The following is a 23,274-nucleotide window of genomic DNA, read 5'->3' on the forward strand; positions in this document are numbered from 1 at the left end:
GGGTGCTCAGTAAATATTTGTTTAGCAAATAGGGTACTTGATGCTAGAGACACATCATCTTGCTGAGGTGGTCTCTTTGAATGTTGACTTCTATTTTCTGGATTAAAGATTAGGGTTATTCTGAGATTATTGTATTCTGAATATCCCAGATTTATTCTGTTTAGTAATTTTTTTCTTTTAGTAGGTTCGTCTGATCTCAACTCAAGCAAAGGTGGAATATCATGGCTTCTATCTGGGTAAGTAAAACTCAAGCTTTCACAATACAGTAACTTATCTTAGTCAAATCAAACTACAAAAAGTCAAAATATTAAGAAGCTGATAAAAGGTTCATTTGAAAATATAACATGCCAAAAAAGCAAGGGGATATCTAAAAATAATAAAACATAAACATGTATCATAGAGGTACATAGTTAAAATAATTTGTGATGACACCAAAGTAGAGGTGAATAACAGAGTAAATTTAGTAGGTGATTTGGGAGTTTATTATGTGATAAGGATAACATTTCATAACAAGAAAAGATGGCTTATTCAACAAATAATGTTAGGAAAATTTCTAGCCATTTGGAAAAAAAGTAAATCTATATTCCTTCCCCCTTCTTACATTAAAATGCATTTCGGGTGGATAAAATCTGAAATGAAAGAGACAAAATATGGGTGAATGTTAAAAATAATCACGGAGTAGGGACAGCAGTTACAACTATGACACAAACCAAAAGCCTAAAAGAAAAATATTGATCTACTTAACTGCATATAAACTTATGATTTATGACCACAAAAAAAAAAAACACTATGAGTAGAGTCAGAAGACAACCCACAGGGGAAAAATATTTGGAGCACATCAGACAAAAAACTTATTTTCGTAACATAAAAATTACTTGAATAAATCAATAAAAAGAACTTGATGGAAATTTGTCAGAGACATGAATAGGACATGAAAAGAATTACAAATGTCCCACAAACACATGAAAAGATGCGATCACTCACTAGGAAATAAAGAAACGTGAATAACACAATGAGAAACCATTTCTACCGGAGAATTGGTGGTGGTGGAAAAAACACATAATGAGACCAGTATTGCAGAGTCTGTAGGCAAGACAAGCACTCTCATACTCTGATCATGGGAGACGAAACCTGGCACACTTTTGGATGGCATTTTGGTGATATCCATCAATGTTTACATGTACACCCCCTTCAGCCAGTTATTCCATTTCTGCGTGTTTACCTTATTGATACACTTGCATAAGGCTGAAAAAATATAGGCCTAAAGACATTCATTTGTATTAATGAAAATATGTAGACAGCATAAGTGGCCAGCATAAATGGGCATGAAATTATTAAATTACTCATTTGCAACCTACAGCCATTTTTTAAATAGTTATTTATTTATTTGAGGAGGAGGACAGAGGGAGAGGGAAAGTCCCAAGTAGACTCTGTGCTGAGCATGGAGCCCAACGCCGGGCTGGGTCTCACGACCCTGAGATCACAACCTGAGCCAAACCAAGAATCGGGTGCTCAACTGACTGTGCTACCCAGGCGCCCTTAGCTTACAGCCATTTTTATGTGGTCGTTAAAAAAGAATGGGGAACAAGGGGGTCAGTTCCCTATATATTGACGTAAGAAAATGTCCAAAGATATGTTAATCAATGAAAAAAATCAAGTTACAGAATAGTATGTACAGAATGATTCTGTTTATTTTTTTAATTTTTTAAAGATTTTTATTTATTCTGGAGAGAGAGAGAGCATGAACGAGGGGAGGGGCAGAGGCAGAGGGAGAAACAGACTCCTTGCTGAGCAGGAAGCCTGACACAGGGCTCGATCCCAGGACCCTGAGATCATGACCTGAGCCGAAGTCAGATGCTCAACCAACTGAGCCACCCAGGCTCTGATGATTCTGTTTAAAAGAAAGTTAAAAAAAAAATACGCACACACACACACACACACACACACACGTAATACAGTTTTTATGTATATGTATATACATATACATGTATATGGTCTTTATGTATATACATGTATATATATTTATGTATTTATGTATATACATAAAGACTATATTACATGAAAGCTTTCTAGAAAGGCAGAACTGTGAGCAAGGGCACATTTATTTTTCAGTGCATTACCTTCCATGCCCTAATTTTTTTGTTAATGATGAACATACATTATATTTCTTAAGTGAGGGACAGAAAGGTTTAAAGAATAACTTGTGTGGAGATATACCAGCCCTAGGTATGGGTGGTGTTTGTGGGAGGTGTGCTGCTGTGAGGTTTTCTTGGCCCCAGGTTATTCCGTTACCACTGGCCAGGAGGCCAAGCTGTCCTCTTTCCAGGTCTAAAATTCCCCCTGCTATTATGGATACTTAGTAGAGCTTTGCGCAGTGGCAGTATCGTAGCCAATGAGGTTTATCCGAGGCGTGATTATTGCTAATGGATACTTAGTAGAGTCAGATGGGGGAAAAAAAAAAGCATCTCTCCAAAATGCTGGTGTTAAAAAAAAAAGTCTCCTCTCGTCCTAGTCCATTAGTAAATCGACATAGGTCAGGCTCTCCAGTAAGTTGGTCAGCGGACACCTTCAAAGTTGTTAGTCTCTTACTGTGCCTAGTGAATTAAACTTTATGGTAGCTGTGCATGTTTAGGAAAAAAAAAAAAACATAGTATATATAGGACTCAGTACTTTCTGCAGTTTCAGTGGGGGTCTTGGAATGCATCCCCGGTGGATGTGGGTGAGGGCTCCTGTATAGATATACAATGGAGTATTATTCAACCTTAAAAGGGAAGAGAATTCTGATAACATGCTACAACATGAATGAACCTTGAGAACATTATGCTAAGTGAAATAAACCAGTAGTAAAAGACAAAATACTATGATTCCGTTTATATGAGGCATCAAATTCATAGAGACTGAAAACAGAGTTGTGGTTAGGGGCTGAAGGGGATTTGTTGCTTCATGGGTATAGAATTTCAGTTCTGCACAATGAAAAAGTCCTGGAGATCTGTTTCACAATACTGTGAATATTTTCACCACTATTGAACTGTTGTACACTTAAAAATGGTTAATGTGGTAAACTTTATGTTATGCTTTTTTTACCACAATAAAAAAACCCTGAGATTTCTGTAAATATTCTTATCACTAAGTTTTATCTTTTTCTTTTTCCCTCTTACACACAAAAGCACATACACACGTAAACACCAATAAGCAATCAAGTCCATGCTTTTCTCCAAAACTGTAGATCAGTTTGTGGTTACTAGAGGATGATGAGTTTATTGGAGTGATATGATCAAGAGAGAAGACTTTGGTTGCTATTTTAGTATATTTCCATTGCAGATAAAACAATAGCTGGTTTCCTAGGTCTTTGTATTCTAGATGCGTTGCAACCCTCCCATTGTTTCAGATGAGTCAACAATCTATGTTGAATTACTATTTCCTTTTTTTGGAAATGTTGCATATCTCTGTTCAGGGTTGTGTTCTCCTACCTAACCCCTGATGAAAAGGCCTGATGTCTTATCAGTTTGCACTTTTTGGACCCCAGGGTCCCTTTAGGTTGCCTTTAGGTCCATAGCAAGCACTCGGGCAAACTACAAATTAGAATGTCTTAGGAACATGATATGTGTGTATGGTTGATATCTTTATTGCTTTGGAAGTGGCGGGCAGGTGCTCAGGAGCTCTTGGTGGGGCGGGCCCATGGCCTCTTCTCCATCGCAGGCTCCTGGCTGAGCAGGATGGCTCGGGCTCTGTGAATGGCAGTCACGTGGAGATCTGGGCCGTACTTATTCTCGAGGATCGTGCCCCTGATGCTGCTGAGGGTGGCCTGGGCATTCTAACAAGAATGGTGGTCCGCACGTAGGAGGTGGCAACCTTTCTGTGGCCGGATCTCCGCTGCCTGACCACCACTACACCTTTGCCATCGGCCGCGGGCTGCACGGCCACAGTCTTACGCTGAATCCGCCAGTTGTAGCGGAAGGAGTTGCGAGCCTTCAGGTTACTGGGCTTGGTGCTGTATGTCTGCCCGTTCCTCTCGATCCCGAAGCTGGAGCCGTTCCGGACGACCGTCCGTGCAGGTGGGCAGTCGTGGCGGCGGCCCCTCTTGCTACGGCAGCCGGAGGCGGGAAGAGCAGAACGTGACTTTTTATTAAGATGCCATAACAATATCTTTCCTACATGTGCCTTCCCCAGAGCTGGCTTTCTCAAGCAAATGTTCTGGGCTCTTTGCTCCTTGGTCAATTCCTAACTTCCTTTGACCTTTTGTTTGAATCCTCTAATTAGTATTTTTATTATCCTCCTAAAATTTTTCTAAACTTGTCATCACCATAATCATTATGAACTGTTATAACATCCTGACTTGCCATACATTTTCCCTTCCCCACTCCAAACTCGACCTTATACATGAGGAAGGGGAACAGAGAGCCACTCTGGAACTAAGGGATAAAAGATATTTTCCAAAAGTGTAACCACATAAATAGGTTGCCTCCCAACTTTGGAAGGAGTTCATCAAAAGGGTAGTTAAACAATGAAAGCAGCAAGTACCTGCTGTACTGAGCTCTCCTGGGAGCAGAAGGAAGACAATCCAGCCACAATCCCAGGTCTTCTTTCCATAACTCTCTAATTGTTTAAAAGGCAGGCTCTTGAATATGACCTGGAGCAAGTTACTTCGTCTCCTGCCATCCCTGTTACCTCCCCTGTAAAATGGGTGGAACAACAGTACCAGCATCATTTAGTGCTTGTGAGAGTTAACCCAGTTCATATAAAATGCATTAACAGTGCCTGGCATGCAGTGAGCAGTCAGTGAATGTTAGTTGTAATCATTATCATTTCAATATGTTATTTTTTAAAAAACATATTCCTTGCTAATTATTATCCCTGCAGCTATTTTAGTAAAGGAGTTTCTGCCTGTCTCCTGGGCCCGATTTTATTACAAATCAATAGCATCCTCCTCCCCATCGGGATGATTGTCTCTGAGCCAGGTGAACACAGATGGGTTTTCCCCAAATAGATTCTTTCTGACCACTCCTACTTTCAGTATTTTTTTATTTTTAAGATTTTATTTATTTATTTGAGGAAGAGAGAGCACAAGCAGGGGGAGCGGCAGGCAGAGTGAGAGGGAGAAGCAGGCTCCCCGCTGAGCAGGGAACCCAATGTGGGGCTCGATCCCAGGACCCTGGGATCATGACCTGAGCTGAAGGCAGACGCTTAACTGACTGAGCCACCCAGGTGCCCCTGCAGTATTTTTTTAGAGCAGTTTTAGGTTCATAGCAAAATGAAGCAAAGGTACAGAGATTTTCTATGGACACATGCATAGGGTCTAGACACATGCATAGGGTCCCCCATTATCAGTATCCCCCACCAGAGTGGTACATTTCTTGCAACTGATGAACCTGCACTAACTCATCATACTCACCAGAGGCCACAGTTTACCCTACCGCTCATTCTTGGTGTTGTAGGTTCTGTGGATTTGGATATTTCCATATGTTTAAAGACATAGAATACTCTGTTCCCACTCCAAGTGGGTATACAGCAGTACAATTCTGATACGAACTACCTGGAGTTAAACTCTACACGTTTAAGAGCTCAGTCCTCACTTCCAACGTCAGCTGCAAGTCTCAGAGCCACCTGCTCTTCCAACCCATACAGTTGCAAGTCTCAGAGCCACCTGCTCTTCCAACCCATACAGTTGGGGATTTCCACGACCCTCTTGTGTTCAGTAATTATCTAGAACAACTCACACAATTCGCTGAAAGCGCTGTATTGACACTTACAGTTTTGTCGTCAAGCCCACCTATACGTAGAGCAAGGTCTGGAAAGGTCCTGTCCCCGTGGAGTCAGGACGGATCACCCTCCCTGCACATCGTGTGTCCACCGGCCAAGGAGCTCCTCCGAGCCTCTAGGCAGAGTTCGTACTGGGATTTCATTACATAGGCGTGATTGATTAAGTCACTGGCCACAGGACTGAACTTAATCTCGAGTCTCCTTTCCCTCGCAAACTGCCAATCGTTCCCATCTTATACCTATCCAGAGGTCTACCATAAGTCACCTCGGCAGCATAATAAAGACACTCCTATCAGGAAATTCTGATGGTTTTGACGCTCTCTGCCAGGAACCCAGGACAAAGACCAGAGATACTCTTTATCGTACCATACATACATAACTCACACTGGCTGCACAGAATTTCCGAAATATCATATTCCTTTATTTTTTTACTGAAATGATATTAACACTCAGGCGCTGGTTACCTTGTGCTGATCAGAACCTCTGCATGGAGGTTTCTATCTTAAATAATAAGTAACACAGGGGAAAATGAGTAACGCTTTGTAATAAATACAAATTAGCAGATAGAATCACTCAAAACATGGGGTCCGTGGAGAAGAAATACTTAAAGGGATTCTTGAAAGTGGAAAGGTTAGGGAAAGCTTATCTAGGGTGGAAACAGGCTAATAGGAAAAATTAATCCCTGAAAATGTGTTCTTGATGAAAAGGAGAGCATAACTTTCCTTCCCCGCCTGACCCTTCCTCTCTCTCCTGGGAACAAGACTGGTGCAGTTTGACCCATGAGGACATAATGGTCCCATTTCTGCTGTGTAACACACAGTAGTGACATCAGTAGTAGGGCTCCCGGGAAAGATGCGATGTGCTAATGGGAGAGAGCATTTGGGAAGATAATGCCTTTCCACTTCTGTTCCGTGGATGACACCAGCCCTGGGCATATGATGCTACTGGTCCTGGGTACAAGAAGATGGTGAGAGCCCTGTCCAGTTCATATGTCTTGCTTTGGTGGAACGTCCTGTCAGACATTTCTTTCCTGGTGTGTTTGCTCTTCCTAACTATGCAAACATGTGTGGGAAGAACACTTGTATTACATGCATGTGGTCGTGTTAAATTTCTCCTCTGGTCTCCTTGTCTACTGCATCTTAGGGCTGGAAGACCTGGTTCTATAATTGTTTTCACTGAGCTAGACTTTTCACATCCCGAAGAGAATGGGCATCGTGCCTGATTAGGTGCTCTTCAACATGATGCAACTTCCGGTCTGGTGTGTGTTTTAAACCATGTTCCCGAAGCGTATTTAGATAGATATTGGCAGCTGCAGAAATAGCCCTCTGCAGGAAGTTAATGAAAAACAGGTAAGACCTGGATTTCAAATCCAAACATTAGAGCTTTGTTTCAGGACAGAGTCTAGAAAGAAACTGTCTAATCTGAGTGAGAAGAGAGAGGCTTCCCAGGAATGAATAGACCAAGCATTAAAGAGCTGTCCTTTGCCACTCCCTGACTCCAACTCACCCATGAAGGCATGGGGCCCCTCTTCCACATTTAATCATACTAAAAGGTGTAATTTGCCAAATCTAATGAGTAGCTACTGAAGAAGCCTGGTAAATCAGAGGCAAAGAGGAAAAGGAAGAGTTTTAGATTGAGAGCAAGGAATGTGAAGGGGAGAAGATATAATTTGATTCTCTTGAATTCCTGTGTTTTGGTGGATGCAGAGCAGCTGGAAAATGCAAGTATTTCAGAGTACTGAGCAATAAGATTAAGACAGATGTAGGGGTCTTACACAAAATAAAAGAGAATAAGTCAAAAGGGCAGAAAATTCTCAAGTCTGTCCCTTCCTCTATGATCAGATCTTTGCTCCTTTTATTTTTAACCATTTGTGTTTGATTAAATACTTCACCTAGGTTTCGGAAACATGTTTAAATAGAGGTAGTGACAGCCCCGTCTGAACAGCATTTACAAAAGGTTTGAAGAATGCATTACTCAGATTTCTGAGGTGTGTCATGGAGCTCTGAAAAGTCTGGTAGTGGCATTTGAGAATTACCAAAGAAAGCAAGACTCAGAATAAGAAAGCATTTTTTATTCACTTAGTCATTCAACAAATATTTGCTAAGATCTGCTATGTGCCAGACACTGTTTTGGGCTCTGGAAATACAGAGAAAGAGAAATTTAAAAAACATGGATCTTATGTGCCTCTGATTTTATTAAGGAAGATGGCTAATAAATAAAGAAACAAATGTATAATATATAATGTCAGTTTAAAGTACTCTGGAGAAAAGCAGAGCTAGATAATGACAGTGATGGGGAGTGTTATTTTCTGCTCAGATATGTGAGCAGAAGTCAACATGGAGTGAGGGAGTGAGCTGGGAGAATATCTTGGGGAAGAGCATCCAGGCAGAGGGAACAGCAGGGGTAGCCTGAGGCAAGGTGTATTTGAAGAGCAATAAGAAAACTCCCATGGGGTGATAGGAGGGAGACAAGGAGAATCAGGGAGGTATTACATGTCTTTTTTCGGGATCCTCCAAGGGCTACAAAGAAACTTAATAATCCCAGTAGCCTTTGTATAAACTCTACAAGGAGTTCCCATTATGTAGGTTTACTTAACATTAGGAAGAATTCTTAGCAACTTATTGTTAGGATTGTCACTTCCCAAACACACACTTACACAAAACTCATAAAATAATGTATATTGCCATCATGTCATGTGGGCATTAAAGACCATGGCCACAGATACAAGAAATGTTCTTTCTGTAATATCACAAACAGCAAACATCCCTGGCCTCGGTCCCTCCTGGGTGGATTTCCATTCCCATAGAAGTGACGTGGGAGGAGAGTGCGTGTCACCACTGTAGTCCCAACATCCTGCCAAACCAGCTCCATTTTCTAGCCAAGTACCCATTTCAGAAGATGTGGTTGATTCCCAGATTCCCCAGTTCAGTGAGCCAGGTTCCCTTTATCTTCCACAGTTAGAGAGCAGGTCCCTTTGACAGAGCTGTCTCCCCTAGAAGATGAAGTTAGAAATGTACTTCATCTAACTGAGGATGTGGCCAATATAGCCACCCTAGTTTTCAATTCTTTGTGGCTCTTGGCCAAGAAGAGAGTTTGGTCAAGAACTGTTAGCTGACTTGGATTGTGGAGGAAAAATGTAATCCTCAGATACTGGTGCTAAATAACTCAAAAGAAGATAAATATAAATTGTTTATAATCTGCTTCAAACAAATAATGAAAATTCTTCTGAGAAGTTTGTGTTCTTGATGATAAAGACTTTCTGGGGGACCGGTGTTTCAGACCCAATCCAAATAGTTAGGTTTGCTGCCTCTGCCAGAGAACCCCTGAGTGCTTGGAGAAACAGGAAGAAAGACATAACGGAATCACTGGCAACATCCCTGGTTCACCAGTCTTCCACCCTGACTTCTGGAACCAGCTTTGAAAGACCGGGAGTAGCCTCTCGTGCTGAAAGTGACCACCAAAATACCTCTGACCTCGTCCGCATCTCCCAGGATACAATGGTCACTTTGATTTCTGGACCATTGATGTTTGAAGGGATCAATTTCATCAAGCATCCAGTTGTCTTATGTAGGCCTTGGAGAAATTCCATACCATCTTCCCTCCATTTTCTTCCAGCAAACTCATTCACAGTTGTTTATTAAGGCCCTATCTGAAGGCTGAGTACTGGGCTGGAGCTGGATATACTGTAGTAAAACAAAAGATCTCTGCCCCCTGGAATTTTATGTTAGAGGAGGTGGGGAGACACAGATATAAACAGTGAGAGATAATACCGAGTGCTGAGGGCCCTAAGGGGGGGAAGGGTTGCTGAGACGAAGATCAACAGGAGAGCACCCGCTCGGGTCCAGTGGCCAGGGCTGGCCTGTCAGAGAAGATGGCCTTTCAGCAGAGGAGTGAAAGTAGAAGAACATTCCAGATAGAGGGAACAGCATGAACAAAGGCATTAAGATGAGGAAGAATTCAACATACATCAGCTGGGCTGTCAGAGAACTGAAGTGTGCTGGACAAAGGGGAGAGTAGCTTCGGGTGAGGGCGAAGAGGGAGGCTGGGCCAAGCCATGCAGGGCCAGGGCTGTGCGGACCAATGCCGTAGACCCCTTGGCTGCTGCGTGGGAGGTGGTTAGAGGCTGGCAATGGAAGGAAAGGAGACTGCTGCAGATGTCCGTGTCCAGGGGAATGGTGATGGTGACTTGGACAACAGCAGGGGCAAAGAAGATGGGGAGATTGCTGATGGATTGAATGTGCAGGGAAAGAGGGATGCATCAAATGAGACTCCCAGTTTGTGGAGGTCGGTGCCATTTAGAGGAAGAAGGTCAAATTGGGGACGAGCTCAGAAAGCAGTCGGGTTGCCTGGTTCGGTTCCTGGCTGTGCCACAGATGAGCCATGGAACCTTGGACAAACCTCTTACCTCTCTGTGTCTTCTCCCCCTAAATTGGGGGTCAGAATAGTACCGACCTTGTAGGGTGGGTTTTGAGGATTAAATGAGCACATATGGGTAAAGCACAAGTAAATATCATCGAATTGTTACATAGGGGAGGAAATCAGCTTGGGAGGAAATAATAGATAATGTGCTACGTAAAAGCAGATACATCAAGTAGACATTGAATATACAAGACCAGTGTTCAGAATAGAAGTCTGGGCTGGATTGACAAAAGTGAGAGTCGTTTACATGATTAGAGGGAAAGAAAAGAGATTTTCCATTTTTAGAAGTACCTATTCTGTAGAAGTCAGGCAAAGGGGACGAGCTGTTAAAGGAGAATAAATGCAAGCTGGGATGGCAAGTAGAAACCCCAGGGATGGGGCCCAGGAGCCACAAGAAGGCAGAAGTCTGGCTGGGTTGACCATGACACATGCTTCTGAGAGGCCAGGGTTTCTTCTGATTATAATCTGTGTTTCATGGAAGACCCAATGCAAATAGCTTGTGTGTCCCTACCTCCCCTAATTTCTGAATCACACTTAGCTCCTACTCCGGCCCAATACCCTCTGTTACCACATCCCAGTGCTCTTGCTCTGAGGCTCCCTGATGAAATCATTATATTTAAAAAAGAACGGAAGGCAAGTATGTATCTTTTCTCATTTGAGCAAGACAAGAAGAAACACATACATTGCCTCTGGACCCCTCAGAAGCACTTATTTATTTTTTTAAAGATTTTATTTATTTATTTATTTATTAGAGAGCGAGCGAGAGAGAAACAGCATGAGAGGAGAGAGGGTCAGAGGGAGAAGCATGCTCCCTGGACTCTGGGATCATGACCTGAGCCAAAAGCAGTCACTTAACCAACTGAGCCACCCAGGCGCCCCTCGGAAGCACTTTAAAGGAAGCCATGAAGTCACTCACTTCCTCACTGCCATCAGGCACCGGAGGCTACCATTCTCTGCTTTCCCCACCCCTGCTTTCCTTTGCTGCCCCTGGGTGGGAAGCCTGCGGGCTGTGGCGATGGGGCGCCTTCTGTTTGCAGTGGGCCCTGCCAGCCTATGGGAGAATCTGAGGTCCCTCGTGTTTGCCCTGGAGGATCAGAGTGGTTAGCAGTGCTTGTCTCCAGCACCTTACCTGCTGTTTGCTGGGGCTGCCTTAACAGAGTTCCACAAACTGGGTGTTTTAAAACAAGAGAAATGTATTCTCTGACAGTTCTGGAAGCTGGAGGTCTGAAAGCCAGGTGTGGGAGAGCCATGCTTCCTCTGAAACCTGTAAGGGAGTCCTTCCTCACCTCTTCCAGCTTCTGGTGGTTTGCTGGCAATCTTTGGGGTTCCCTGGCTCGCAGCTGCACGGCCCCAATCTCTGCCTTCATGGTCACATCCCCTCCTGTGTGTCTCTGTCTTCACCTGGTTGTCTCCTGAGGACACCTGTCATGTTGGATTCGGGGCCCACTCCATCCAGTATGACCTCAGCTTAACTAAGTACATTTCAATAAACGTATATCCAAAGAAGGTCACAGCGTGCAGCATTGTGGGCTTGGCCTGCCACATATCTTTTTGGAGGGACACAAGTCAACCCCTAACACTTGCCTCCTCTGACGCTATTCCACCTCAGGGCCTTTTACAATAAGCTTTCTTTGGTTTGGAAAACCACATTACTAGAAAAATGGAATGAGAAGTCTCACATCTTCCAAGTTATGATTGCTTTATTTCTTTATTTTTATTTATTTTTTTAGTCTACTCCATTTTTCCTTCTATCATAAACCCTCAAGACCCAGCAGACTGGACGTTGACCAGAGAGTGATCATTTCTCCTCAGCTCTTCAAGAGTTCCTGAGTCCTGGAAGTTTCTATGAGGCATTGCTTTAAAAGCTTAGTTTTTGGATGTGGCCTCTACAGGATTTTACGAAGTAATGAGTGATTTGGCTTTACCTCACCCTCTGCTACCTATAGCAGAGCTATTCTTGCTCTGAAGCATTGGGCTTTAAATATGTTTCCTGTCAACAGGATTGGCGCCTTGTGTTTTTCTCTTTCATTCATTCTTCTGAATATGAATGTTTAACTTCTTGCAAACCCAGGACACTCTGCATGAAAAAAATGGGTGCAGCCGGCTTTCATGGTCAAAGACAGACCGACCTTTCTTGGCAGGGGGGAGGGGAGAGGGAAGGGGAGGTGGCAGCAGACAGCTTACCAGGCCCCCACTTGGCCACACCAATGACTTCAAGGCATCAGGTGCTCTGATGATCTCCAAAGGAGAGTTTTAGAAGATCAGACAAAGGGGCGCCTGGGGGGCTCAGTTGGTTAGCGTCTGCCTTCAGCTTGGGTCATGATCCCGGGGTCCTGGGAGCGAGCCCCACGCAGGGCCCCCTGCTCAGCGGTGAGTCTGCTTCTCCCTCTTCTCCCCGCTCATGCTCTCTGCCACTATTTCTGTCTCTCTCTCTCTCTCAAATAAATAAAATCTCTAAGGAAAAAAAAGATCAGAGAAAACTCTATTGACATAAAGATGGTTCAAGTGAGATGCAGCCTAGCTTAGTAATCAGAAGCGGAGGCTGATGAGACTGACCACTTGCTGGCTGTGTGAACTTGGGCAAGTTACTTAAGCGTCAGTTTTATCATTATCTGTAAATAAGATGTATTACATCTGCCTTAGAAGTCTTTTGTGAGGATTGAATGAGCTAATGCAGGAAGCGTGCTTAGCACAAGACTTGGCACACAGTAAGTAGCAACAATTTTTTTAAAGATTTTATTTATTTATTTACTTACTTACTTACTTAGAGCAGGGGGAGGAGTAGAGGCAGAGGGAGAGGAAGTGGGAAAGAATCCCAGCATACTCCACACTGAGCCCAAGAGTTGGATGCTCAACCGACTGAGCCACCCAGGCGTCACAAGTAGCAACAATGATTAATGTCAAGAGCTCCTGTTAGTTTCCCCACTCCCTTTATTTAGACATTGCTTGCTTTAATTTATTTTCCAACTGGTTTCAGGATCGGTGTCCCTTTGGGGGCATCTGAAGGTCAAGTCTGGAAAAAAAGGAAAGCAACTTAAAGTGTTTAAGGGATGCCGATGGAAATCTGATCAAATGTGATTTTTTTGGAAAAATAAAAACTTTGCTAAGTATTTGTGTCCCACACTAGCTTGACACTTTGTTAGGGAGTTAGGGTTAGTGCAAATAGACGAAGTCAAGCACTGATTAGTAGTTTAAATGTTAAGGAAGGAATCCTGCAATGAAGCAGGCCATGCAAATAGTTTTGTCTGTAAAAATGCCAACATTCCTGAAACAATGAGCTCATCGTCAAATTCTTCTTCCACCTCCCATAAAAGAATCTGTGACTTGTTTACTCATTTTGCTTTGGTTTTCTGGGCAGCTGAGAATGAAATAGAGAGTGGTTCTCAAACTTGAGCATGCATTAGAATCATCTGGAGATGATCCTGAGTCTTAGCCCCGGAGCTCTTGACTCAGTAAGACCGGGGTGGGACCTGAGAATTTGCATCTCTAACAAGTTCCCAGGTGATGCTGCTTTGGCTGATCCAGTATCTTCACTTGGAGAACCACTGGCATGGAATCCTGTGAAGTATTGTGATGTGGTAGAGAGCACAGGGCATTTTAGACACAGTGGGTGGGTTCACATCCTTGGGCTGTCCTTAGTAGCAGAGTTATGGTAAGCAAATAATTTCTCTGAAATCGAGTTTCTTCCATTTTTTAATGGAAATAATAAAATCTACTTTGTTAAGGTCATTGTAAGACTGAAATAAGTTGTCTGTAAAGCACTTTGTTCACTGCCTGGCATGTGCTGATTTAAAAGATTCTATTAATTTCTTTTACTATAAGATTTTTCTCATAGGTCATGTAAATATTGTTGAATGTTCTGGGCAACCGAATCTATCAACTGAATTAGACTGCTTATTTAAATAACTGAAACAGTCTAAAAATTTTCACCAAAATTCCGCTTCAGATTTTCCGTGCCATTTTTCAAGCTGGCATTGGGCGGCGGCGGCGGGGGGGGACTTTTTTTCTTTTAATTAAACAAGGAGTTCCTCCGCACTTAATTCTTACTGGGTGGCATATTACATAACGGACTGGGAATTTCAACCTTCTCTAATTGTGCGCATTGGAATTTCAGCATATTTTGATGTGTAGGTAGTAGAGGGCAGTGAAATGGTCATGGCTAGAATGGAAACCCTTTTCACGAGCCATTGGAATCTGACTGCAATTCTGTCTTCTTGGGTTCAGAAGCAACCATGTAAATACCTGTGTGGTGCAAAATCACCAGGGAACTTCTTCAGCATGTAGAGTGTACCTTACTTCTGAAGAATATGTTCAATATGTCTAATGCAAGACCTGGGCGTATGCATTTGAAAGAATTACCCTGGGTACAAGACCCTATATTTCAAGAAAGACTAGGAATGGGCTGGAATGGTCATGACTGTGTTCAAATTCAGATGCTACTGCTGACCTAGTTTCTGTGGGCTTGAGAGCAAATGCTCCAATCCTCTTAAACCTTGGTGTCCTCTAAGTGAAATGGGTCACTCTTACTCCTCAGGGATGTTATGCAGGCTCTATTGATGCATCTGAAGCATCTCACACAGCGCTGGCCATGAAGCACTCAAATGCTCCAATATTGGGGTGGTTCTTCTAAAATGCCAGGCACATAAGGTGGACAGATAAGATCAACATAAAAGTTCCTAGATGGGTAGAACTGAAATGAGGCCAGCTGACTCTGGGAACCCATAAAATATTTATTAAGCCTCAGAGAAGGAGGATTCTCCAAAGATTATGTGGAAGTGACTGATTTCTAATAGGTGCCTTTAGATCAGACACATTCACAGCTAGTTTCTAACCTGTTATAATCACTCTTGTAGAATGAAAACTATTTTGGGTGCTTTAAGATTAAACAGTGTTTGGTTGTATTAAAGTGAATTGTTCAACCTAATCTATTGAATCAGCAGCCTATCATTTTTTATTGGACCAGAACATTAACTTTCCATTCACTTTAATGTGACACGATAATGTCCTGTCATGAAAATATTAAAAACCTCAGGAGAGCCTAAATGAAGCCATATTAGCCCAAGACAACAGAGCCTATATTATTCAGCAACAGGATAGGAAAATCAGTTTAGAAAGAAAACACCATTACTGTAAAGACATGTTTTTCTTCAGAGTGAGGAAATGCCATATAAATATATGTTCCCTTGCATTTGTCTCAGCATCTTTGTGGCTGTTCTGTAGTCTCTTAAACAGTTTTAAGAGATTTTATTCTTTCCGTAAGATGGTCTTTCCCAGCTTACTGACATGTTTCTAATTTGTGTGTTTAAAATTACTGTCGGGGCATTTTTCATTTCCATGTTGCTCCTAAAGATCCATGTCAGTGGAGCTTTCAGAAGGGAATTTATCAGCTGCAACTACACACTTGTTAAACAAGGCTTGAGAACAGGCAGTCCTAATGGGGTTTTCATTCGTGGATCCTTTGGTGTAGGCTTCCCCAAGGACAGTGGTCAGCATTAATTAAAGCATCTTAAAGTCTGCAAACCACAGTTACTTCTGTGTGAGATGCGGTGAAGAACTTTGAGTTATCACTTGAAAACAAAGAGGATACAGGAAATTCTCACTTTCTCATTGTTTTCGTGCAGAGGCCACTTTAAAGCAAATATTCTGGGGCGCCTGGGTGGCTCAGTCATTAAGCGTCTGCCTTCGGCTCAGGTCATGATCCCAGGGTCCTGGGATCCAGCCCCGCATCGGGCTCCCTGCTCAGTGGGGAGTCTGCTTCTCCCTCTCCCTCTCCTGTTCCCCCTACTTATGCTCTCTCTCTCTCAAATAAATAAAATCTTTAAAATGAGATAAAATAATAAAGCAAATATTCTTTTTTATTGTTATGTTAATCACCATGCATTACATCATTAGTTCTTGATGTAGTGTTCCATGATTCATTGTTTGTGAAAGCAAATATTCTTCAGAGTCACTGGGATTAGCACAATTTATTGCTCTAGAGAATAACTATTTGTATTTCTAATCTCTTACACAAGGGGAGAAAGGAGAGGCCTTTTTGTATATGTGGCAAATGTCAATTGCTCACATGTCTGGAGACAGGAGAGTCTCCTGAACCACTCCTTAAGGGAAAGGAAAGTGTTGCCAATTAAGGGTTTGTTATGCTTCCAATGTGCATGCGCGAATGTATGTAATGCAAATAAAGAGGTCATTCTGAACTAGTGGCACTTTCAGATATTTCCTTCCAGGTTGGACACCGAGGGACAATGCACGATTATCCGGGCTTCAGCCCATCAGTGGATGCTGAAGCGATTCGCAAGGCAATCAGAGGAATCGGTGAGTACTGTTCTGCAATTGCTCTCTTCACATTGAAGCAAATCAGGAAAGTTACAATTTAAAAGTGCATTGGTTCAATTTGCCCAAGTTGGCTTCCTCAACTGGAGAAATTGTAAGGGACTTTTTAAAAAATTGTGAAATAGTGGGGCACCTGGGTGGCTCAGTCGGTTAAGTGTCCAACTCTTGATTTCGGCTCAGGTCATGATCTCAGGGTCGTGAGATCAAGCCCTGCATCAGGCTCCACACCCGGCGTGGAGCCTGCCTAAGATTCTGTCTCTCCCACTGCTTCTGCCTCTCCCCGACCTGCCCTAAAAAAAATAAATTAAAATTATGAAATAATGAGGAAAAAATGCATAGGGTACCCAATTTTCTTAAATCTTAATATTTGCCATATTTACTTACTGTGAAATAGTACCTCACCATCATTGCTACCAACAGTGATCATCATAATAAATCATTACAGATACCCTTCTGCTGATTCTTCCTGGATCTCTTTCCCACCCTGTTTCCTAGAGACAAAACACGATCCTAAGGTAGAGTTTATTCCCATGAAACTTTTAATTCCATAACTATATGTATATGTACATATAGTTTGCAGGGTCTCAAACAGTATAAATTAGAATGATACTGTGTATTGCATGTACATTCTCCTGCAACTTCTTTTTAGCCCTTAACATTTTGTTTTTGAGATTTATCCATGTTGATATGTTAAGCTCTAGTTCATTAACTTTACTTGCATAGTAGTCTATTGAATTATTATATTGTAAGATGGGATATTGATGGAACATTTAAATTGCCTATAATTCTTTTCTATTGTAGTGTTAAAATGCTGCATTGAATATTCCTGCTTATGTCTGTGCACATTTGCTTCCATTTCTCTAGAATATAGCAAATGGAATTTCGAGGTTGAAGATGTTCATCTTCAAATTAACTAGAAATTTTGCCAGGGCGCCTGGGTGGCTCAGTTGGTTAAGCAACTGCCTTCAGCTCAGGTCATGATCCTGGAGTCCTGGGATCGAGTCCTTCATCAGGCTCCCTGCTCAGCGGGGAGTCTGCTTCTCCCTCTGACTCTCCCCCCTTCTCATGCTTTCTCTCTCTCATTATCTCTCTCAATAAATAAATAATAATCTTAAAAAAAAAAGAAATTTTGCCAAACTGCTCTCTAAAATGAATATGCAAATTAGCATTCCTACCAGCAGTTCGGTATCTGTGAAACTTACTCTTGCCCCATGTTCTCCCCGGTATTTGCTGGGGTCACACTCTTCTGTTTTCCTAATTGAGTGGGTCTAAAATTGAATCTCATCCTGTATGTATGTTTGCTTCCTCACTCCCCCCCATCCCCCATGACTGATATGGCTGAGTCTCCTTTCTTGTTCATCTGCTTCTTCCATGAATTATGTCTTCCTATCTTTATCCATTTTTCAGTTGGATTGTCTTCTTCATGATTGGCAAGATTGTTTTTTATAAATTCTGGATACAAATTTTTAAAAAAATTACAATCCATGAAAGTATCTTCTCCTAGTCTGTGGTTTTCTTTTAACATTGGTTATAGTAACTTATATTGCCTAGAAATTTTAAATTTCAGGGAAATCAAGTTTACCAGTATTTTTCCTACATGTCTTTTCTATAATGAGCTCATAAAGATATTCTCCTGTATTTTCTCCCCAGAGTTTTACAATCTTATTTTTCACTGTGGGATTTTCAATCTATGTGGAATTAATGTTTGTGTAAGTTATTTAAAGGTATCTAATTTTGTTTTATCCCATGTGGCTGGTTGATTGTCCCAGCACAATTTATTGAAGAACACCTCCTTTGCACACTGATTAGTAATGCCGCATTGTCTTCTAAGTTTCTCTGTTTCTGCTCCATTGGTCTGTTTGCCTATCCCTGGCTCCATATCACATAGTCATAATTACTATTCTAATTTTATAATTAGTGTCTAGTAAGGCAAGAGCTTTTTTTGACCCTTTACCCCCTCTCCCCCCCCCGCCGCCAAATATTAGGGTCAGTTTGTCAAGTTCCATGAAATATACTCTTTGGATTTTTATATCAGTGTAATACTATCTTGTTTCTGTCATTTGGGTTTTTTTTTTTTCTGTTTTTAAATGACAAGTATTTCTTCATTTATCTCTATGCCTTCCCTATTTAGGTTCCATGTTGAGTAGATTGTTCCATGAGGTTAATGTCAAATTGAATGAAATAATAGTCTTACATTCTATTGCTTGTCTTTTTTTCTTAACATTATGTTTCTTCACAAATTTTTGCATGTTGGGTTGCAGACCTACTTTGAGATGCTTGTGAGGACCATTACTGATGTGTTCTTAGTCCAGAACCAGGTGTCATAATGGTATTTGCATTAGAGATGTGTCAAATCCAGTCTCTGAACCACAAGGCAGCTTGTTTTAGTTTCTGGTCTTTTTTTTTTTTTTTTTTTTTTTAGATTTTATTTATTGATCTGACAGAGAGAGACACAGCGAGAGAGGGAACACAAGCAGGGGGAGAGGGAGAGGGAGAAGCAGGCTTCCCGTGGAGCAGGGAGCCCGACACAGGGCTCTATCCCAGGACCCTGGGATCATGACCTGAGATGAAGGCAGACACTTAACAATAGGCAGACACTGAGCCACCTAGGTGCCCCTAGTTTCTGGTCTTGAGCATTTGCAAAACTAAGAGATAAAGAACCTTCTAGCATACAAACTTCACGGGACTGTCAGGAGTGGTTATATCTGGAGTCTTGGGGCATAGGGCATAGAGATGTTGAGAAGGGGTAGAAAATTACAACAGAGACTTGAGACAGGAGCTAGGCCCTATTGAGCAGGTGTAACGAGCTAAGGGGCTTGAGCTTCATCATGAAGGTTACAGAGAGCCATTAGGATTTCACCCAAGGGATTGACATGATCAGGCACATTTTAAAGAATTTACTGGGGCAATCATGCTTGGTGTGAACTGTAAGGGGGCCAAATCAGGAGGCTGTTGAAGTTTCTAGGTATAGTATGCTGTGTGCACAGGGGCAGAGGAGAGGACAAATTCAAGAGAGGCAGATGATTGCTACAATGTAGGGAGTGAAGAAAAGAAAGGAGTGTAGGATGACTGCCAGGATTTTTGGTTTGATGACTATATCCGTAGTGATGTCATTGATGAGGGAACATAGCATGAGAGACGAGTTAGAGAGGAAAGAGAATGAATTCCACCTGGATCATCTGAGTTTGAGATACTGCTTGTGCACTTGGAGGTGTTTAGTCTTGCACCAACACAGATGCCATTAGAGGTTCAAATCGATCACTGGACTCATGCGACACAGCTGGGCTTTGATCTAGTTCTGTGTTTACTAGAAGAATGCAAGACCAGCATTACGGGGGAGCAGTACCCTTCACTGGGAGGCCCAGCAGCTAACCAAGTTCTCAGTTTATTTTGCCCCATCCCTGATGTAGAGCGTGTACCATGGCCACTGGCATGTGTAGCCAAGGTGTATGGGGGTCACTCAACACGCAGAAGTTGAGCCATTCTAATCACGCAGGCCCAAGGCTCACAAGCCAACTCACAGTTCCCCAACCAGGGGGAGTCCTCTGCTGCAAAGGAGGCAGACACAGCTTCCCACTCTAGCTTCATACTATAATTACCAAGAAAATTGGGACCTTGAGGGCATTCTTAAGCAGGCCAGCATCAGCCCTTTACTTAGAAGAGGTGCTTAAGTATATGGTCTGGGATGCCTGAAAGAGGTACGGATCAGAGAGGGAAATAAATGTTTTAGAGTCAGAGATTTGGGTTCATGTTCTTGCTACACCACTTAAAAGCTGCATGACTTTGGCACATGAGATAACTTATCTAAATATTAGTGTTTTCACCTTTGGAACAGCTTAATCATACCCAGTGCCCACAGTTTCTGTGAATATTAACTATGACAATGACTAAAAGGGGCCTAGAATATGGCAGGTTCTCAATACATGTCAGTTCCTTTTTTCTAGAGAAAAAATAATTTGATATCAAGTATGGCAATAGAGAGATAAAAGGTGATAAGACAGTAACTGAATCTCATAAGGGTGAAAAAAACCCAGCTCAAAAGCAGCATATTCCTTGCACTACTCCCTCTGTCTGATACACAGAGAGGAATATTTGGACAATGATTATTCCCCTCCCCCCCAAACTCTCCAAAGTTAATTTTCTTTTCCAAAAGCCTGGGAAAGAAATGGAGATTCCAACCTGGTAAGAACCTGGAAGTTAAAAACCAAAATGCCTTCCTGTCTGCATTTGTTTCAAACCATTAATCATTTTTTTTCTTTTGTTCACGACAGATATTAAGCATCTTTGGGTTGATGGTGAGTAAAATTATTTTCGTTTCATTTAGGAACAGACGAGAAAACGCTCATCAGCATTCTGACTGAAAGGACGAATGCACAACGCCAGCTGATTGTTCAGGAATATCAAGCAGCATATGGAAAGGTACAATTTGATTAACGTAACAGCCAGTAAAGAGTTAATCACTATGGATCAGAGATGCTCCCCCATGATTACACCAAAGATCTTTTGTTTCAGGCCGAGTGTAACAGAAAGTACCCTGTGTACCCAGTCAGCAGCCTGGCGTGTGAGTCCTGGTTTGCCCTTAACAGGCTGAACGGCCTTGCTCATGTTATTTGATCTTTCGGGGCCTTCATTTTTTTACCTGTTGGATGAGGAGGATTGTTTTAAAGAGAGACCGACCAATGGCTTTAAATGAGGAATGATTTGGGTATCTGGCAATGTCTTGAGACAATGTGATCTTCACATCTGGAGGGAGAGAGAGGGACGTTTCTGGGATCCGGTGGGCGGAGGTCAGGAACGCTGCCAAAGATCTTGCAACGCAGAAGATGGCCCACACAACAAAGAGTTACCTGACCAATTAACTGGTAGATCCTGTCTCAGGTCGTCCTTAACTTCTCTTCCAACTCTAAAGTATCCTTGTAATTGTAGATTTAATTCATTCAGCACATGAAAACTCACTAAGCAGCAGAAGCTATACAGGAACTACACAAGAACATTTTGTGGTTTTTTCCCCACATGGTGTGTTTGTTCAGTAATGAACTACTCTGTGTCCGGAATGGGGTATTACTCCATGTCAGGAGATACCCTAGACATTGGAGATTCACTGGTCTAAAAAGCAGATCCTTCTTTTTATCATGGAGCTACCATTTTATTAGGAAGATAAGAACTAAATAAAATATTTAGATATTAGTAAATGTTATGAAAGAATTAAAATGGGATGATATGGCAGAGAGTAGCTGCTGAATGGCTCCTTGAAATAGGGTGGTAAAGACATATCAGTGAGGGGGGTTGCCTTACTCTCAACTAAAACCAAACAGTACTAAGGATTGTACCTTACTTGATCTGGGGAAGAACATTTCAGACAGAAGTCACAGCACACGCAAAAGCCCTGAAGCAAAAACAAGCTGGGACTATTTAAGAAACAGAAAGACTTCTAATATGGCAGGAGTATGGAGAATAAGGGGAGCAGATGGAAGAGATGATGTTGGAGAGGGGGTTAGAATATGCTGGGCCTTGGGGTCTTGGTACAGAGGTTTAGGTTTTATTCTAAGAACAGTAGAGAATCACTGGAAGTCTGTAAGCAAGGGAATACTAGAAGCTACTTTATATTTGCAAAAGACTGTCTAAACTTCTGTGGCTCACAAACTGTGGAGGGGAAAGAGTGGTAACAGCAGTCAGGCTGTTGATACCAGGTGCGAACTGAGAGGGTGTAGAGACCATCCAAAGGCAGCTCAGGCATCACCTCCTGACAGTGTCCTCCAAGCCCCCAGACCCCATTAAGACACCCTTCTTAATATTTAACCTTCACACTTTATCAGATACTTAACATATTATATTGACATTTTATCTTTGAATATTTCTGGTTTTCCTCTTAGGGCATAATCTCCGAGGAATAAAGATTGTGTCTAACTCACCTTTAAATGCCTAGCACAGAGCAGGTACCCAGGAAACACCTGTCACATTAAATTAATTGCCAAGCTTCTTGACAAGGCAAAGCGCTCATGTATAGGGAACATGAATGATCCATTGGCCTTTCAGGATTTCCGGTCTATGGAGGAAGGACAAGGTGAAGGGGGACACCGTTTCTCACAGTGGGATGGATTGAGAACATGTGAAGTGAGATTCAGTTGGAAAGTCCTGGGTTGAGGACAGATGGTAGTAAAGCTTAGCGTTTAGAGAGGAAACACCCTGTGGTGGATTAAGGCAGAACTAGTGACACTTGGCTCCAACCCATTTGTTTTGTCTGCCGCCCCCCTGGGCCCCCTGGTGGCCTGGTAGATGTTGGTATGTGTCCACATTGTCAGAGTGGTCTGGGAGGCTGCCAGCCTCTGTCTCAGAGCTGAAAATAATCAAGAGCAAGAAAAATAATAATTCGGGGCGCCTGGGTGGCTCAGTCGGTTAAGCGTCTGCCTTCGGCTCGGGTCATGGTCCCAGGGTCCTGGGATCGAGCCCCGCATCGGGCTCCCTGCTCGGCGGGAAGCCTGCTTCTCTCCCTCTCCCACTCCCCCTGCCCGTGTTCCCTCTCTCGCTGTGTCTCTCTCTGTCAAAAAATAAACAAAATCTTTAAAAATAATAATAATAATTCACTAACACTCATTTCAGTATTAGAAATAAAAACCATACGACCTGCCTTCAAGCAGATGAGATGGACTGTACTTACGTAATGTGTGAAAACAGTGCCAAAGGACAATAATAAGTAATACCGGCTCGTTACATGTAGGGTCTTACCTACATGTAAGACCTACATGTTTGACGCAAAGCAGCTGT

At 42.4% G+C, this 23,274-nt stretch overlaps 1 protein-coding gene and 2 pseudogenes across 1 annotated transcript in view; 2 read left to right on the forward strand and 1 right to left on the reverse strand.

Moving 5' to 3' along the window:
• Positions 1–23,274, forward strand: part of ANXA3 (annexin A3) — a 47,430-nt gene that overhangs the window by 2,589 nt on the left and 21,567 nt on the right. The window contains exons 2-4 of the mRNA XM_025887354.2: positions 185–236; positions 16,404–16,491; positions 20,834–20,928. Of these exons, the coding sequence (XP_025743139.1) occupies positions 222–236; positions 16,404–16,491; positions 20,834–20,928 (198 nt within the window). The 5' untranslated portion in view covers positions 185–221. The remainder of the gene's footprint in view (positions 1–184; positions 237–16,403; positions 16,492–20,833; positions 20,929–23,274) is intronic.
• On the forward strand, positions 2,364–2,437 carry LOC112836187 (U4 spliceosomal RNA; annotated as a pseudogene).
• On the reverse strand, positions 3,653–5,421 carry LOC112835831 (large ribosomal subunit protein eL28 pseudogene; annotated as a pseudogene).

This window comes from Callorhinus ursinus, unplaced genomic scaffold (assembly GCF_003265705.2).
Source record: "Callorhinus ursinus isolate GAN/ISIS: 27379988/994484 unplaced genomic scaffold, GSC_fseal_2.0 scaffold4, whole genome shotgun sequence".
Taxonomy (NCBI): domain Eukaryota; kingdom Metazoa; phylum Chordata; class Mammalia; order Carnivora; family Otariidae; genus Callorhinus; species Callorhinus ursinus.